General features: G+C 43.1%; 1 protein-coding gene across 1 annotated transcript; it reads right to left on the bottom strand.

Annotated features, from left to right (window-relative positions):
- Window positions 1-5,792: 5,792 nt before the first annotated feature.
- LOC145888533 (uncharacterized) lies at window positions 5,793-18,658 on the bottom strand. Its single transcript, XM_082979303.1, has 5 exons — window positions 18,625-18,658; window positions 17,629-17,763; window positions 10,675-10,796; window positions 8,130-8,672; window positions 5,793-8,002 (listed from the first exon to the last, which is right to left on the bottom strand). Exons 1-5 carry the CDS (start codon window positions 18,656-18,658, stop codon window positions 7,079-7,081), a joined length of 1,758 nt encoding a protein of 585 aa, XP_082835429.1. The 3' UTR covers window positions 5,793-7,078.
- Window positions 18,659-20,211: the final 1,553 nt, after the last annotated feature.

Genomic DNA, 20,211 nt, shown 5'->3' with positions numbered 1-20,211 from the left:
AATCGGAAGTATTACAATGTTATAAAAATAAGAAGCTGCAAAAATGTCTCCCAAACTAAACAAATCTTTTAGCGACAAGTAAAATCCAAGACCTCATCCAATGCACGATTTGCAATATTGTTTACCAAAGTAACCCCTAAGACGATGGGTAAATCCCAGACTTATTTTGTAAGTTGTTTGTTGCATGGGCAAATTCCCGGAAATTTGAGTGTGATGAGAAAAAAACAAAGATTGGAAAACATAACCCCCCAAGGCCCATTTCTCCGCGGCGCTGCACACGGGCCTCAGAACGGGGTGCACAAAGTTAGGCGTTATACTCACCACGAAGTGCGCGTGTGCTCCAGAGCTATTTGTGGAAAACGGCTTTGTTTGGCGCACGCAAACCCGAATAGGCGAAACGACGCAATGGAAGAGAATGCGGAGCCAAGAGTTGAGCAAACAACTTGCGCGCGTAAGCGGCTTTTGTTCAAACTGGAGGTTTCGAGTTCGCTGCGCTACCTACGTCATTCCAACCAGGCTGAACGAGCTCTGGTTTTTGTGAGCTTTTGTACTTCTCCCGAGGGAGAAACATAGGTCGTTTGACTTGGAGGTGAGCGTCCGCGAAGTTGTTTGCAACCTGCCGGGAGCCTATTTTAATTTTACTGCATCTGCAATTTCGCAACGGAATAATACAAAGGGAGAAGAACGATTTCTGCGCAAAAACAGCTGAAGAGACAAATACGAAATCCACACTTTTGTTTCGCTGCAAATGCATAGAAATTTTTATTTATCTTTTCCTCTTTCTTCCGGCGAAATAACACACGAAATTTTTTTTCCCTTCATTTGTCAAATCATAGGCTACCTACAACAAAACATGTATTAATTTCAACCCATAACGTGTATTCAAAGGACGTTATTACACACACGTTATCGCATTTCTTCAATGCTTCAGTAAACTGTTATGAACTGAGCTAATACAAAGGACACCTCGTTTGGTTGCTGATGAAATTTACTAATGATGCTCGCCGCACTTGTATGCAGATTCAACAAGTGAGCATACATATAGTGATTTTCCCCTCCAGTGTTTCGCGGAACGATTGTGGGAGTTCTCTAAACTGGGATTATCTTGTGTAAGCAGAAGAGATGATCTTGTCTGTTTCGCGGATTATGGGTACTCATGGAAAAGAAAACGTAACTGGGAATACACAGACACCTGCTATTTAATTGGGCAACACATCTTTTACAGTCAACTGCCGCAGAGAAGAATATCAATACAATCAGCAGGGTATATCAATGCTCAAATGCAAACAGTAGTACAATTGGTCAAGGCAGCCTAGTTTTGCGTACTGTGGGTATTTGGCCTTTTTTTGGCCAAATTCGAAGAATTTCGACCTATAGCCTTAACGTGTATATTGGCTACAAAAAAGACTAAAATAAAATCATTTTCGTAGCAGCACGGTCTGTAAACGTACAAAACATTTTTGTTTATTTGCTGCGAAACGAACCGCGATAAAATATCAGTGAAGCATAGAGCTATCAAACGTAAACTGGATTCCCGTGGTCTAAGGGGAATCCCCGAGATATTGAAAAGTCCTGAGTCACCGCGACAAAAGTCCTCGTAGAATTTGGTATGTGTAGGCGTCGTGTGGGTAGATTGCTGAATAATCGCCGAGAAATGGTGACTAACGAGCACGACCAATCAAGTCTGATTGAAGTTTGTTTGGTTGTTAGTGATTTGTCGGCAGTCTGCTCTGTTCAAGTGAAAAATTGAAAGTTGTTTTTTTCGTGTTTTCGCGAAATCTTTCTAGCTCAGGGCGCGACGTTAATTTGCTGACACTGTTTTGAATGGTGTGGAGTCAATGCAGTGGAAGGCCTTCTCAGCTTACAACTATAACTGTGCAAGTAAATTGATGTCGCAAGTAAAGTAGAATTCGGTTTGTCCGGAAATTAGTCTAATTCGTACCAAGTTAGGGTTACAAATGATTCGAAATTTTTACATCTCAAAATTTGCGGAGAGGGGATTTTCCTGCTGCAGCTTTGCATTCGTACACTAAACCACAATTAAGTTACATTTTGATTCATGACAAATACTAATAGTTGGATCATTGCTTGACTACATTGCTATCTACAATCGTCACATATTGACTGTCTAATCGCCTGCATGGTTACGCGCATGACGTAACAGTCGCCCAATACTTTGTGGGCAATAATTGCCCAGAAGCACGTGTTACAGTGAATATTGCGTCTTCAAGTTACAAAAACCTTCACAAAAAATGTAAAGTATATGTAGGTCTGGATGTGTGCGTTTGGTTCCAATCCTGTTTGCTCTTGTTTTATTTATGTTTGTTGTTTTTAGAATACTGGTGATGCCATTTTGGCAAAACATATATATTCTGTAAACTAGTATCTTGGATGATAATGCATTAATTTAGACCAGTCCTAGTAATCACTGTTTACAAGAAACAAATGTTTTCGGACAAACCGGAATTTCGCCAAATCCAGACAAATCGAATCTGGATTAACCGATTTCTAATAGATTATACTGATCGTTGCATTGTGCAGGTTTCGCTCAACTATATCGCATAGGGTTCATGTTTGTTTGAAAACATTTTTTCGATATCCCCAAGTAGGTGCAAGGTCTCCGAATATCTTTTCTCTTCAAAAACAAATGGCGTTGAATTTATTATTTCATAAATCATTGACACTTTATTTCACTTGGCGAGGTTCGCATACCAGTTGGCCCGGAAATCATTGTTTGCGTTCCTCATTCGTCAAACCCCCGCAAAACATGTTTCCGACCCCGCCCGACCGTGGCGCAATACCGTTCGTTGTTTTGGCAAAGTCGGCTTTTTTCTTCGGTTGACCTTGTGGGGTTGGGAAGAAATGACCCGGAAGGACACGAAAACAGGTTTTACAGTCGGTTTACGCTAAATCTAATGCCTTTGTAAACGCTGACGTTGACATTTTTCGTCGCATCAGACCCTTGTGTGTCTCGAGTCAATATTTGCCGACGGTATTGCGTAACAATCAATGCTCGCGCTTGTTCAATATGACGTCACAGCTTTTTTCTGGAACACATGTTCATTGAAGTTGTTTGTTTGTATTGGAATATTGCGCCGTCGAGTTGCAAGTGTCTCGACAACAACATTGCGTAATTTTAAATGTAGAACCAGAACCTGCCACAAACACCAAGAAATTAGTTGTAATAAAAATGTGTGTACTTGTATTCAAATCTATGCGGAGTTCCATGTTCAGCTCAGAGATAGTGTCAGCGTGGAGGTACACGCCAACATGGGTACGAGTTTCAGCAAAATAATCTGTTTGAATATGGAGATCGACTGCTTTTATTTGAGTATATTAGGTAATTTTTGACCTAATCATAACGGGGTACAAGACAATTTTTCCCACATCTCAAATTAGACGCGATTGCTCACAACTTATATCCATACAGTCGTTGGCACAAACGTTCGTCGTTGCCATTTGTACCTTATCAACGAAACCAAAAAGTGGCGTCGTATCGTATCGCTTTCGTTTTAGTCTAATCTTTCCTGTCAACTCAGTTCAAATACGATCAGCCATGCAAATATCGCAAAGAGGAAGCGTTCCCGTGCCACCACTCGGGCGGTAAGACAGCTAACATTCCGCGAACATTTCTTCATCGGTCTCGAGTAAACGAAACTGTTCTCTTGCTCCAAGCGTTGTTGTATATCTTGCTGAAACCTGTTTGCACTCCTCGTATGCAAATTTACACTCAACGATGCTTTTGCTGTTTATGAGAACTATACAACAACGCTTTTAGTGTTTATGAAACTTTTTTCGAACTAGACTAACAAAATCCAAGCAACCATGTTTCATACACAATAAAGAGTATTCAGTTTTATTAAAACTGGACTTATTACACATGTATTTTCAATAGTTTAACGATCAATGTAAAATATAATCTACTTTGCTTGTGTTTAAATCAGCTCTTTTTTTTCAAAACGTCTTGGCCCCGGTAACTGCACTGGAAAAAAACAACTCAAAACAAGAAAACTTGAAGTAAAACTTGCGCCATCGGGTGCGCTTAACAGTAAGCAGAATACGCTGCGGGGTATCTCAGCAACATCAGCTGAGCGTTATCGAAACCGCTCATGGAAAGTTCGAACATTTTTCAGCATGGTACATCATCACGCATGAAGTTGTTTGGGTTGACGACAGCTATAGGCTCAAAACCAAGGAAAAATCTCCACAATATCACCTATTAAAAAGTGATTCTCGCCTAATACTCGCCACGTGTTTGATAGTGGCATTACCCATTTTGTATATACCTTATTTAACTAATGTTTTATTTTTACAGTTTGTAAAAACGATATACGATAATGAAAGCCGCGAATCTTGTCGCGTTTTAGTCGCGAACACCGCAGAAAAATATTTTTCCATATTTCGCAGAACTACAAACGATATTTTTACTCTCTTACGATACCCAAAACTCTATTTTTGTCAAGATGTGGCGCGGCTGTACCTTGGCACGAAGACAAAAACAACGAATACGTATACGATATTTTCCCGTAAACTCTCGAATCATTGCCTCGGGCCAGGATTTTACTGTCGCCCACGTAACATTCGAGATTCCATTTCGTATAAAATGCCCCCTGTGGATGTTTCTATAGGTACCCGTGGATATGGGCACTGAGTTGTGCGAGGTTTGACGTCTTTCTCATTAAACAAACGTCACACTTCGTCGTTTACTAGGAAAAGCAGAGTTATCAGCTGTTAAAGTGGCTTCGATTCTTCGCAGAACCGTCTCGTGTGTGGTCAGGACATAACGCGATGTCGCTCCGTATTTTTCGCATAGGAAAAGGACACCATAAAATTGTACAAGATTGTAAATTATATCGTGGTATAAGTTTTTACCTATAAACTGTGCTTTGACTTTACATAAACAAATTAAGTCTTACTAGAAACACTGCTTTGGAGTTTTTTGGCCGTTGGCTGACTCGGTTTTAGCGCGTTTTTCATGTTCATATTGAACCGACCTGGAAGTGATTTAAATTAGTCGTGAACTTTTATAGCCTACAGCTCACAAACGAATGCTAACACTCACCACTTACGACCGCCGTCATTGCCCTAAACTTACGCGAGGTATTTCAGTTGTCTCATCGGCCAATGACCGACGGAGCGCTCCAGAATCACGAAACTCCCTTTCCGGCAGGAGTCGGATTGCTATGTCCAATTTAAACCACTACGTGCACTCAAAACGTCATCTTGTCGACACGGTCGAATAACCACGACTGGGTTTAGATCTTTTGTCACTTTCAAACCAACATGGAAAGTACTGAGTGCGCCACAAACGTGTTGTTGACAATCCTTTAACATGGGCCAAAAGTAGGCACCTTAACAGCTGAGGTTCAGATTGCTTTATGTGGACCAGCGCTGTTTTCAGTGTTATCGTATTTGCCGCACCCTGAAAGAACTATTTCTCCTAACTACTGCTGTTTACACGGGGCTCCCGTTACCGTCACCGCTTCTATAATTCGTCGCAAACAAAGGGACCGATTGGATTCAAAACCTCGTGCGTTTAAAACGATCCCTACGCGAATGTCGGGCGCCCATGTCAACTAAATAACACTAAACAGATGCGCTAAATATATTTATGTTAAAATTCACAAATTGAAAGCCGTCTTTTATTGTAAATGGAACCGACTAACAAGGGTGCAAAAATAGGAACCTGGCGTAAACAGGGACCCCGTCTGACGCGATAGGCCCTACTTGAGACCACAAATTGTTTTGACCCGTGCCGAACCTTTTTCACGGCAAAGTTGACACAAGTTGGCTTATATAAATAATAGCGTTTTATTCCACGCAATTTGTAAGAAGAAAAATAGGTTTGGAAAAAAACAAAACAAAACAAACAACCAAGCGTCTCAAGGGGCGATAACAGCACAAAACACGAACAACAACAACAACAACAACAACACCTACGGCGAGCGTCTGATTAAAAGAAAAATAAATATGTTACCGTGGATGCGTTATTTACAAACACTATAATTTACAAGGAAAGCCAAGGCAGTTTTGGTCAAAATCAACACGTGACGTGGATGTAAAGGAAAGTTTTTGGGAGGTTGGAGGGTTATTTTTGGGGGGTGGTTCAATCACAACGTGTGCAACGTCACAACACTGAAGGCACTCACGTGACATCACGTGTTGCGATGACGTATGCAGGATACTTGACACTGTCAATAACTCCACGGGCTGTGTCAGGCAAATGTGACATATAATAAACGCATTGTTGTTTTGAAAAATGGAAAATTTGGAAAAGAGTACTGTGGTTGTGTTTTGTTAGCTTTATGTTTGTTACCACAGACTTATTTTGCAGAGAGTCATTCTGTGTATCTTGGATTTTTCTCCTTACTCAACGCATCTCGGTGAGACGACATTCGCGACAACAACAGTTTGCCAATCAATTCAATCACCTCCATAGCTCCAAACGGGCTTTTCAATTGCGGAGTGCTTTAATAATCGGGCGCTTTTGTTAGTTGGCGAGACAAAACAGATGACCAAACAGGAATGTGGAAAGAAAGGATAGAAAACGTGCAAAGGCGGCTCCAATATGTTTCAATTGTCACAAAGCGAAGTTTTTTTAAAAAAATGAGAATCTTTACGGCAATTGAGCGGCAATAAATAAAAAATTGTACAGAAAAGTTGGTAACCGGTTAGCTGGCAAGACTAATTTTGACAAAAGTTTAGCAAAAACATTTAAGCAGTTTTTTGCGGTGACTTCGGAAGCCCGCGAAATAAATATATTACACTTTTCGCGATATGGAAAAGGAACCATCACATACAGCTTGAAAAACTCAATAATTTACACCTTAAATCTGATGTTGGGGGCACAGTCAAGAGATCGCACGTTGCAGACAATTTACACGAAGCAAGTAACGGGACAGAACTATAGAAGCATCGATAGATGAGTCAGTAAGCTAACATAAACTTTTTCAAGCGCTTGGATGATACAGAGGTTCTAACGTGTCAAGCCGGTATTCTGTTGTCTCTTCCTCTATTTCACGGCCTCCACGCAGTAAAGAAATAAATGTTCAAGTTTCGAAAGCTTCCTATAAGCTTCCTACAGTGCGAGCAGCTTAGGAGACTGCACCGAGTCGTGACTCTGGTGGCTTTCGCTCGACGAGCTCCGTCTGTGAGCGGCTGCGCAACTGTACGGCTGTCCATGGAGTGCTGAAAACGCCAAGCTGCCGGAGTAGGAGGGTGTGGTTGGAAGCCGTGGAGCATACTCGTGCGACGAAGAGCTGAACTGAAAGTTCGTGTCGGTTGTGGCTGTACTGCAGGTCATGCCAGGAGTGCTTGGAAAAGTAAACACTCCGGTGCTAACCGACGGCGTCGCCAACGTACACACGGGTGTGTTAAGCGATCCTTCGGTGCTGAGGGTACTTTCCAAGCTGTCCAAGGTCATGTTGGCGAACTGACTTCGTCTCGTCGATGCCGAATACGCCTGCTGGCCGTGCTGGGAAAGGTCGGTCGCTATTGGATTGCCTGCGCTCGCCTGGATCCCGGCGCTGACGTCATAGCACGGCTCGTTGTGACGTGTGTTCGGGGGTGCGGCGGTGATTACGGAAACTTGCTGGCGCCCTTCCTGCTGGCGCGCGTCGTGCACAGAGAAATAGGAACTGTGGTGTTGGGGCGTTTCTTCCATAACTTCTGGAGGCGGAACAAGAGACAATTCCGGCATCCCCGCTCCTGACGAGGACTCCCTCATAATACCGTGATCGTCGTGTTGCATTAGGCTTTCGGGGTTGCCTGCCAATCCCGCTTTGCAGTTGGGCGAGTGGGCGGCCAAGATAAACTCGAGGTGTTCCTTCTCCTGCTGCAGGGTCATTATCTCTTGGTGCAAAATGTTCTGGCTTTCTTCCAATTGGTCGGTCTCGCCTTGAAGGCGGTCGGTGAGCTCTCGCCTCCTGTTGCGGCACTTGGCCGCCGCCACCTTATTCCTCTCTCGGCGGATATGACGCTTCGTAGCCTCGGCTGGGGAAAGCTGTAACAAAAATACAGAGTTGTTAGAACTTCGGTTTTTAGGCTGGTGGTATTTCCTCGCCACTAAGCAATGGGTTGTTTCCATCTCAGTGAGATTATATAAACTTTAATCAGGTGGAGATGATTACCTCGTGGTCAGGAACTTTTCTTTTGCGGCCAGGTGTGCCTTTGGGCTTCGGCTGCCCCGTCGCTGTTATGGTTGTTCTCTTTGGCATGCGTTGAAGGGCCGGTGGATCTTGGGTTGGATAATGTGGGTGCATTTGGTGATGACTGATGGTAACCCCTGACGGATTGTTTTCATCTATGATGTGGTGGCCCACTGGGCCGGGAGAAGATGATTGGTTGTGGTAAAGAGGAGGTAAACCCACGTGAGGAGATGAGACCGTGCTGGGTGGCGTCAAAGTGCGAATGTCAACGTTGCTAGTGGTAACAAGCCACTGCAAGTCGGGACGGTTGATCACGGTCGGTAAATCGTGTGGATGTGCCACTGGCATCTGAGCTTCGTTCCCCGATTCACCGTAGGCCCCTTGGACGCCGATCATCTGCTGTTGTTGTTGTGAGAGCTGACGCGCGTCGCCCGAGCTTCCGAATACGCCCGGCGACGAAGATTGAAACGAATGAGTGGAAATGTTGCCTTCTGGGACACTTCCGTATGGGTAGGCTCTGTAACCCTGGAAAAAGACAAACAAATGTAAATGATCGAACATCAAAAGCTGCGTTAAAGTTATGAGGTATGTTAGGAAGAATGGGGATTGTGACCCCAGTAAATGTCAGCGGATGGGTTAGGTCACTGCGGTTCACGTTTCGCGAGAACCGGTAGAACTCGGCTGATGACTAACCGCATTCCTCTTTCGCAAGGAATTTCATTCATAAAGAGCTAAAGTTCGTTGGTACATCCGCATTCTTTGTTACGCTTCGAAAGTTTAACTGGCGCAGCGAAAAAGGGATAAACAACCACAATAGCAGACCTTGGCCTAGGTTCGTGTTGCGCAAGAGGCGCACCATTCCTACGTTCGCTTTTCGCCAGCTGAGCGCTACACAAATAGGCGCGGCGGAGTACCCGAAGTGCGATAACAACTAGGCGACGCACAGAGAGTGGATGGGTGACGTCAATACTCCTCGAGGGGAGCAAAGAACAGTTGCCTTTCTCTTTAGAGTAAGCGTCCACGTGCTGTGTGTCCACGTCCACGACTTTTTGTGCGCAAATCTCGTTGGCTTATAATTATTGTTTCAAAAACATTGTTTTATTTATTTTTATCCAAGTAACTATTTCAGGAAAACACGTCTATTTTTAGCCGATTAATATTCTGAGCTTTCTTTACTAGCTTGCTTGTCCGTAATTCATTCAATTTGTAACTCCGACTTGGCCTGAACCTCGTACATAACGAATAGGCGATTACGAGTCAATGGCGACGCGTTTATTGGCGCCTCGACCAATAAAGATTTTCGACAAGGAGTAAGCACTCGTCCCAATGTTTCAATGACCCTCCCCGGTTTCCTGGCGTTGGGAGTTTAAAATTATTTTGCGGCGCGCGACTCTTGTTCACAACAGGCGGTGCCGATCCTTATCTTATTATCGCCGGTAAAACAGACAAGTCACCCACAGGCTGAGCGCACACTACAAACCCTAACGGCGGTGCCATTAAAGCAACCTCATCGCTTTGTCGCCTAACGACCATTTAAGGCACTCGAATTTATACTCTTTGCGCAGCAAGCCATTCGACCTGTTGTTCCAAGATAATGACGTCATCGGAAAGTACCAACGCCTTAATATCCAATTAGGCAGTCGCGGGATTTCGAAAAACCCTTACTGCCAACAAAAAAATGCACACCTTTTGCTTATAGCGCTTTTTCTTCTTTTGGCTAGGCTTGCACTTGGCAGAGTAAGAAGGTGGTCGATATTTCGACGCTAATCCACTTTTGAGTGTGACAAACAACTCCTCGTCGACTCGAGTGTCGAAAACAGCTTTACGTAACTTCGGTGAGCTGAACTGAACTGTGCTCGCGATTTCGTAAGTTCGTCTGTTTATGCGTTGCGTCGGAAAGAAAGACGCCCGAGAGAGTTGCCGCGCGAAAAGAAGGCACTGGAATTTTCTCGTATGTGAGTCTACTGTACGATAGTGGGGCCTCGACGGGCTTTGTCGAACTCCGTTGGTAAATTTTACCACAATAAGTGAACCTGTGCATTGTCATTCTTACGTGGGCGGAATTGGCATTTCCGACTTCGCAAAGTCGGAAAACATCCGGAAGGTTTCCGCCCACGCAAGCTTAACAAGCAAATTATTTGACCTCTTACCGACTAGTTTTTCAAAATACATCGTATTAATATTAGGACAGTGAAAACTACGTGCGGTTTGGATTTAAGTTCGGGATTTTTTTGTTACTGAGTTTCTAAAAACAACAAGTCGGCGTGATGTCATTACAAAACTGGCGACGGGTGGCGACAAAGCAATTGCGCTAACTGTATTCGCGGCTTTCCCGGTACCCTGGGGAACCGCGTAAACTACCTACTCTGACTCGGATGCGAGTGGCACTCGTGGCCTCCCACTATAGAAATCAAACTGCATTACCCATAAAAATAATCCATTTGTTCCGATAATATGTTACACTCTGTGTTATAGTCACTGAGTGTTAATCCAGTTTGAATGCAAGTCTCAAAACTGCTATTCCTACCTGGTTGAGGTTGAATCCGGCTTGGGGTTGGAACCCGTCGTCGCTCTCGAAGCTTTGCTGGTGATGAGGATTGGGAACATTCTCGCCATACACCTGGCTGAGCTCTTGAAACATTCCGACTCCTGTCATGTAACAATCAGTGCTTTACGCTTTACGTTGGATTGATCTTCCTCGGAGACGATCACAAACAGATAACACGTTCAATTTTTTATCTCAATTAACAACAAACGTCTGCGATTAAAAAATACATTCACGTAAGTCGACCTGAAACCATTTTGAGCAGAATCGTCAACTGCCTCCTGTTTTTCCCCGCTATTACATCACTCTGACGTAATCAGATTATATAGTCAACCCTGCTAAATCTCTGGCGCCACCTGGTATCTACTCCAGGGATAAACCTCTCTCTCCAATACTACGTTTTCGACGCTCTTCCGTTGGGTATGACTCATCCTTCAGCTATGGGTTGGTATTGACACTTGCACGACTCCTGAAACTCGCGCACACCTTTATATAAAACGTCGATTTTTAGAGCCTTCTTCCTCCGACCCGACTCTCTCGCATTGACGCAAGTCGACGAGAAGGTTTACGCAGCGTAGAAACGATGCACGTCAGTGAGAGAGAGAAAGGCAGGAGGCGGTTTCTCCCATGGTCGGAGATTCAGACGTTGTCGTCTCGTCGCACAAAGGGCCCAACGACGGATATTTGTTTGCTTTGACGCCGTAGCCGCTTTGCTTGACCCTTTCTCGCATTAAAAGTTTTGTCTAAAAATAGAAGCTGACCTAATATACGCAAATGGGTCAGACGGGGTATTAACCGTTTGGGTAATATACGGCAGGGTTTATGTGTGTCGGTAATAGGGTATTGCAAACTTGGGCAAGGAGTAAAAATTTCAAACTTCACATGAACCAAAATTTACAGTCAAACTTTACACGAACCTAATTTAAATTGCGACTATGCATTTTCAAAGGGCATTTTGTCTCAAGCATTAATAATTTATTTTGAATTGCGTCGGAAGCTCACAGGGCATATCCGAAACAGAAATGTACAAGTCGTTAATTTGACAAGTTTTGTCAACAATTTGTCCCGCTGGGTCAAATCTATAAACAAACAAGCGACCTGTGTCAAGATCGATCTATTTATACCCAAAAAAGACGAGCGCAGAATGTGAAGCGCACAAGCGGACGAAACGACCCAGGCGCTTGCGTGCCGCCGGAGCGCCCGTGCGTAAGACCTTCGCAGAACAAGCGGAGCATGTCGACGCATTTGCGTCAACGTCATTTGCGTGGCAACGTTCTTGCGTACGTTGCCCTGGGGAGAATACGCGAGCGGGAGAGAGAAGCCGAAAAAAGGCGCGAGAGCATTGTTGCGTTCAGGTGTTTGCTCACAAAGAATTCTCGAATCGATTTGAATTCGCTCGCCTCGGCGTCGAAAAAAAAACGTGTTTTGGACAGATTTTTCGCAAACAAGGCATAACAATGATCGTGTTGCTTTTATGCAGTGTGTTTTTGAGCATAGATATCGACGTTTTATGACCTATCCCTCATCAGCTAGACTTTGACCAAATGCACGCCAATTTTGTCAGTCTATACGCTGTTTTAGGATGAGTGAAGTGATTGCACTTTTGCAACTGGCAATTTAGCTCCACCAACCCAAACAATTTAAAACCAAAATAAAAAACAGTGTACCGCTGATTCCTTGCTTTCCCAGAATAAATCGGCCGGAAGCAACAAAACCAGCAAAATTTCCCCAAAAGGGCTCAATGATTAGATAGGTAGCCGAACACTTTTATACATCTATAAATACTCCTTAGAACGCGTGTGCAAAAGCCGAGTTGGGTGAAACCACAGAACCGAAGAAATTACGGGGCTTGGGCCTGGATAGAGGAAACTTGTGCGCGAAATAAGTGCAATTAGTCTCCTAGTTACGGATGCTGGCTCGTATAAACGATACTTTGCGCTGAAATGGATTCCAGGAATCGTAAACGTTTGTTGATTTAAAACCGAAACAACGACTTTAAATAGCAAACCGCGAACATGGAATGGTACAGAGAGTTGCCGGCAAAGACGGAAGTCACTAAAACTGTAACATATGATTAGCTTCAAAGGCAACTGTCTTTATTTAGATTCCAGGTGAAACTCTTCGTTATGCTTGTCATGTTACTTTGCTTCAACTAAATTTTATGTGTATTTTGAAAATTGCCACCATAGCAACGATCAATCAAAACTTAATTAGCCCCAGAAAAGTGGCCAGGTTAATTTTTTGTCTAACGATTCGGCCAAATGGATGGGCGTTGGGACGTTTTATTGAACAAAATTTCAAATACTAGGGAGAAACCTTCCCACAGAAGTGAGTGACCTTTCCACAAAAGCCAACTCACCCGTCCACCTTTTAACTCTGGCAAATCGATAAAGAATGCCACAACGGTCGCGAATTAATATTCAACAAGCGGCCACGCGGCATTTCGGCTTCCGCCGGAAGCCCACCGCTTTCCGTGCCATAGGTCACAGTGTGTCGATAAGGTTGGATTGCAACCCAGGCGCAATGGCTCTAGGATAAGGGATACTCACGCGCAGGAGCGATTAGCGTGCGGTCCACGGGGGCTTCTAGGGCTGTCATGGTCGCTTGTTAAATTATTGATTAATGGGAGAAGAGTTCTTAGCGACCACTCCGTGCAATTTATCACAAGGAATACTCGAAATTGTCTCTAAAGACCTAGAGATGACGGTCCAGTTGGAAAGGTCGTTTCAATGTGATAGATTTGCAAATAATCAGTTCCAAAACTGGCCTCCGAAATTAAAAAAAATATTCCTTAAGTTGACCGTTTACAACTTATATAACCGTGCTATATCGTGAACGGCATCAACGACGTTCACTTGAGTTCATGTTGAAATTCGACCATCATCCGGACGTCATTTTCATTTCGCCGAAAAATCGTTCGAGAAGTTGCGCCTCAGGCTTGCGTCACTTGCGTCAAAACCACCGATGCAAACGACGCGTGACGACGCATTTGCGTCAACGTCACGACAGACCGTGCGAAACGGGGGACTCCCCTGGACCAAGACGCGACAGTTCTGACGATAGTTTACGGATTACCACTCCCTTGCGTTATTGCGCTGTAGATCAAGTCGCTATGACGTTAGAGAAATACAAAGAGGGAAATTTTGTGACCTATTGCTTAATCCTGTTTCTCCACAAACACAATCGTCAGTGGGTTTTGCAGACGTTCTGGGAAAAACATAATATCTATATCGAGACGATATATCGGTAAATTTTCTTGCCTGCGACCAAAATTAATTGTGATAATGTGGTAACACGAGTACTTTAAGACCTTTTTCTTCTCACCACTGCGTTGCGAATGAATAAAGCGCAACACATTAATTGCCGTACATGCAATGGCCTTAAAGTTGTAATTTTGTAGGGAAACATGTCAAACTATAATGACGTCATAAACCAACATTCGCGATTGTAAGTTTGGAATTATTCCCAGTAATAATTTTCTTATCTTTTGTGATTTGGAATAGAATTGCGGTTTGTTGTTCTAGAAGTTATCAAAGCGATATTAGTAATCGAAGCGCGAAAATTGAATAATCTTAAAAACCTGTGAAGAATCAAGGAAGTGGGAAGCGCAAAGAACACCAACAAAGAAGATTTCCTACGTAAAAACTGCGTGTTGACGAATGTTCTTTCAAAACATTTAACCCACAAATTCAAATGACGTCAAAGATTCAACCTTCAGTTGAGCTTTGTGCTCAATACACTGTGTTGTTTGTTTAGAAGCTCCTTAAAGGAATAAGAATACCAACGTTCGGTAAGCCTATGTATATGATTGGCCGATAACATGACCCCGCCAATGTATGGTCGGTTGCGCTGTGCGACAATAGAGGAATGCGTATAGCCCGAGGGGTAGATGAAAAATGTCAAAAGCGTCAGTAATTCAAGCAAGGTTGCGCATTTGCGTCAAGAAGAGCTTAAGTTGTGAGGTGCCTGCGTTTGTAATGTACGGGAAATGACGGTTTTGCAAGTCTATTTTACTGATAACAGGGTGCGGGATGGTAGCGTTTTTTTGCTCTGCATGTTGTGCTCTTGTGCATTTTATGAAGGTTCTAGCAGTGGTCCTGAACGTTTCAAAACTTTTGCGGCCCATTTTAACGACATTTCTTTAGCGCACCACCTAAAAAATTGCGGTAATTTTTTTTACCACAAAAATTGCAAATGCAAGTGTATTATACATATGCAACAAACTGCAAGAAGCTTGTAACTGACGTATTATGGGTTGGGAACACTGGCATATAGGTACAGACATTTACTGAGAACCGTGAAACTCTAGTGAGCTACGAGGGATTATCCTATTCTCATCGTTAACCATCAGATCACGTGAAACAATTAATTTACATAATTCGACTTCTCCATGGCCGTACTCCTACAGTTTATTGCGGTTATTCCCAGAAAAAAGTTCGCGTGGATTCCGACAAAGCGCTGGAAGCACCAACGAAACTACTCCCAAGAACTTGGTAAATATTTAACGCAAAGTTTGACTAGGGCATCACGCGATAGAATCCTACGCGTGGCCCCATTTGTGTACTTTACCTATTTACCCAATGCATGTAATACAAATACACCAACAAATGATGACGTTCGGATCTAATCGTAATTCAAGGCAGAAATATATCATGACCAAATCCCCATTTATAGGATGTGTTTAATCTTTGAACATACAACCCTCAAGTTTATTACAACAAAGATCAGAATTGGGTTCGACGAATTGCGAAGCGTACACTTTTGCATAAAGCAATGTTTCTTGTCGTATCGCGTTGAACGTTCTCATAGATTTGTTTCTCATAATTTCAGTTGTTAATTAAAAAAATCTTGAAAGCAAGCACTTTTCACAATGCAAACCACAGACTCCTAGGCTTTTTATTCAAAACTGTGAAGACCAATTGTTTTGCCACTCGCACGTAAAATATGTAAATAAACAATTTTTAGTGTGTAGCAACCTTTACTGTTTTGACAGCGGGGTACTGATTTGCCTTGTGAACAGATGCCAATCCTGGTCATGTTTCATCATTGGAATATTAAACGCAATGATTGAAAATTGGAATTCACCCCAAATGTTTGCTTACAAAATCAAAGTGGGCTCACGTGATTATACTGCAGCATTACTTTAGGAACTCCCCTACATACGATATGCGCTTTTCGTGGTAGACTTTCGTTTCTGAAAAGGTAACTAATCAACAACACAGTGTTGTTTTTACTGTTCACAGGCAGTCACATGATGCGCAGTTATGGTTGCACCAAACAATTTGCCAAACATACCCCCAACCTAGATACAACGCCATCCCAATTTGCTTCCAAATATAGCATCAATCCAGCAAAGGCAGCCTCATTGACTTACGATCAGCTGATACCATTGTGACGTATTGAATCGAGTACACAAAACCATGATACGTCACAATACAAACGCAGGGTAAGGGCTCCAATGTCGAACGATCTTATTGTCTTGTGCACGTGGATCGTGTTTGCGCTGTGCAAAAAATAGTGCCCAGACCCCACGTGTCCGCAACGGCGGAGAAAGGTGTAAGATGTCAACAGCGAACTGTTTGTTTTATGGTATCCAGGAAAGATTCCAAACTCCTGGGGTTGTTCGTGGGGGCAAAAAGGGCTATTTTGAAAGTCATGGCGGAAACTTCTGGATGTGGGCGTTGTTTTGATGGAATGATTTTGTAAGATTTTAATTACCAGCCCAGCCACCCAAAAAACTTTTTTATATCGATTTAATATTGCAAATATTAGATCTGTTTAGATACCATTAGTAATTTGTTGGATTGTTTGAGTGTAGAGATTGGAAAAGTTGAAAATTATTCCATTAAAGGCATTGTGTTTCGCAAAATAATGAAATACTACGTTTTGGTCTAAAATTATTTGAAGACCTTTTTTGATAGTTAAAATGACGACCATTTCTGCATGGAAATGGGGCACATTTGTTCACAACGACCGAAAATGTTTTATGTAAATTTCCATTCGCGCATCCACAATTGGGATCACGTGCAAATTCACGGCAAAATAAATAACCGAACAAATAACCACGAGAATGGCAAATTAACTTTACCATGGAATGCGTTTCATCGGTTGATGACTCAAGAAAATATTTGCTAATCCAATAATTGATCATACAAAAGCGCCATTAAAGAACTGTAAAAAATTTTACTACACCGGATTTCTAATAGGTTGCCCATATATGGCGTGTCACATGGTCGTACGAGACGCGACGCGACGTCCCAACATGGGGGGAGCCTTTCTCCTTAGCCCTGGCACCGTAACAGTTGTGAAGCTGATGTGACAGGGAACGCCACCGCGAAGCTTGACATTTAAATAAAGGTCGCTTTGGATGATTTTTACCAAAAATTTGGAAGGGATGTGTATCAAGCACATGAAAGTCATCGAAGTGTTGGTTAAATTTTATTTGTAATCGCAAGAATTTTCTCCCGAAGTGTGGGGAGGGTGGGTGAATGCAACGCATTTAATTCGACAATATGAATGGCGTGCCAGCGATTACGTGGCATTGCGTCTAGCCCGAGGGAATTTACGTACCCGTGACTGCGCTCATACAACACAAAATCCAGCCCAAGCGATGAAAGTGGATGTGTTTTAAAAATTTTAGCTTGCGACAGGTGCAGAAAACATGAAACAGCATTCCCAAAAACCGACCGGAATGTGACTACAGAAGCGCGCTGCTTGCTATTTAAACCTTCATTTGGATACAGTATATTGCCTAGTAAAACACTAAACACCTTCATCCCTGTCCCGAAAACTTCACCCGTTCTACTTAGTTCACTGTCCCTATGGCGACATCTAGCGGCGCTTATTGACAATCAATGCAGACCAATAACGAGAACGACAATGCGCGACTCTTACGGGTCTTACAAACTTCTACCAACGCAAGTGTTCAAAACCTACCTCTGGCTGGCGCATATCTAATCAGTGATGACGCAATTTCCGCTTCTCGCTGGCGCGTGATCCTGGACAAGTCCATGACGTCAGAGGTCTGTCCGGCGAGCGCAAGGCGGTGAGCAAGATAGTGATCCTCATCAACTGAAAAGATTAGCTGGTTATTAAGGAATGAAACCACCCCATAACACACGTGGTTTCTTTGAAGGTCGATCGTCTTTGCAAACCTGCACCAATTCTGTCCACAAAAACAAACAAGACAACAAACAAACAACAATAACAAGTTTTGTTTTTGCGTTGCTTGGACAACTGTAAACAACTCGGGATTATTCATTGCTTGTATTAGTCACCCAGCAGCCGAAACCGTACGGCTGGTAGCTTCTATCTGCCTAAAACAAAACGCACGCTGTGTGTATACCTGCAAGTGTTGTTGTATACAGTTGTTTTCCGGTTGTTCTGCCCTATTCGCGATTGTTCTCGCTCTATGTTAAACCAGCACTCTATGCTGCATTGCACAATCCGCTATAACACCATAAGTATGTCCCTCCAATGTGTATAGCTGGTTTAGCTGTTGTGATTCAAATAAATGTGCTACTTCGCTTGTCATCAACATACTACACGTTGAAACCTAGCATTTGCCTTCGCGCCGTTTTGCGACATGGCTTTCTTGCATATACTAACGGAACAAAGGAAGCCGTTAAGAATTAACTGTACTGACAAAGTTACGAACACGTAAACCATGCTTGCAATTACTTTTGCTTTTTTTTGCTACGTGCTTTAAATGGAAACAAAAATGTCTGAACACGAGACACACAAATATCACAGCACAAATTCATCATGTAAACCCGTTTTCGTTTTAATAATTCTAGAATCGTTTTTCTGGGTTTTGATTTAAATGCGTACAAAAATATTTTAAACTATACCTAATAAACGTGGAATTTAGTTTTTCCAAAAGAAAGTGGTTTAATCCAAGGAAATTATGGCATACACGTCACTATATCTCACCTCCAGTCCCGTAGATGCTGTGATAAAATGCCATTTCTGCTCTCGAGTCGTCAGTACGCTTGGGCGGGTGATTCGTCGTACAGTCGTCGTCGCGTTACTATGAGTTTTCGTGACTCAATATACTCTTCTACTCTCACTGCAAAACGAGGATTTCTCATAAAACTGCGCGACCACGCGTCGCGAAGAGATGACTCTGGCGCAGAGGCGGTTTTTCTTCTACAGATGATGAACGGAAACTAAAAATATGTAACTATGCTTCTTGCTATGCTGGCACCGTTAATAGTACTGCGTACACCTTATATATGCAAGGCCGGTACAGAGCATCAAACCTATGCGCACTGTTTCTATCTTCTCAGTCGACAATGCCGTGGCCGCGTTTCGGAAACGAACCTCGGCGTCGCGCGCTGCTTTGATGACACAATTAGCTCGAGTGCGCGCGCGTATATAACGCGTTTCCTTGCTGCTGCGGAATCGCGATTGTCCATTTAGCTTAATAGCGAACACACGCGTTCCGTCGTTTCGCACCTCCAGTGAATAATTGGTTACGTGGGAATCCATGGATTTTTCGGGCATCACCTATGGAGGACTCCTGGGATTTCGCGGGAATGCAATTGCATCGTGAGCTGTATTGCTAAAGTTGAATACTTTACGTCAAAGCCAAATACTCAAAACTTTCTGTTTAAATTGTTTTTTAGTTGTATTATTGTGTATTTTTCCTTACAGCATAACAGAAGTAACACCTAATAATCGCAAAAGAAGCGAAATCAGTTTTCATGTTGCTTCTACGTCTTTAAATAAGTTGTATTTTCGCCAGAAGGTGGTATATTGCAACACAACGTTTGCGCCAACATCGTTTGAGAAACAACAACAAACTAACTTCTGCATAAAGTTCTGGAATTCATGTTTTTGTCAAGTGTGTTGCCACAAAAATTTTGGTCAATTCAGAAATTGCGAACTTTGGATTGGTCGGTCGGAACCGGCGCCTAAACGCCGGTGTCGGCGGAAGTGATATCACAGAGCGACCGGACGCGGCTCTCGCGCTAGAGTGGGCAGAAAGTGTGTGAACGCGATTATCTCGCCATTGTTTTAGAACCTATCCGTGGGCAAGAACAAGCCATCGTTTGCCGATCAGGCCATTGTTTCTGTCACACAGCAACAAATTACCGTTTCCATTAGGGCATCCGAATTTATGTGTCCTGTCGAAAGCCTTTGCCGTATGCGGGTCATACAATAAATCAACTGTCTATTTCGATTGATGTTTTAAAGCAATATCAGTCACCACTTTCCATGATTCCGCCACAGCCTGGTTGTTTACTATAACTGTTTTACCTTTCCTTGTAGTTTTTGCTACAAAAGGTTATGCAAACAATCTATCCTTCACAGACAATCTGTTTGTTTACGTCTGCGTTTACGTTATTACGTTAATTTTACGTTAAAGTCTGCTATACCATACAAACCCTTTGCGCCACGAGAGTCCTTGGTAACTGAACGTTAACTCAGCACTGGCGAAGGTAATGGTTTTGAGAAAGGGTTGCATTAGTCACGAATGAAGCATAATCTGATCTTTGGTTGTTATTCGGGTTTCAG

This window comes from Ascidia mentula, chromosome 2 (assembly GCF_947561715.1).
Source record: "Ascidia mentula chromosome 2, kaAscMent1.1, whole genome shotgun sequence".
Taxonomy (NCBI): domain Eukaryota; kingdom Metazoa; phylum Chordata; class Ascidiacea; order Phlebobranchia; family Ascidiidae; genus Ascidia; species Ascidia mentula.
The sequence above is the reverse complement of the archived record's forward strand: the minus strand, read 5'-3'. Positions and strand labels throughout refer to the sequence as shown.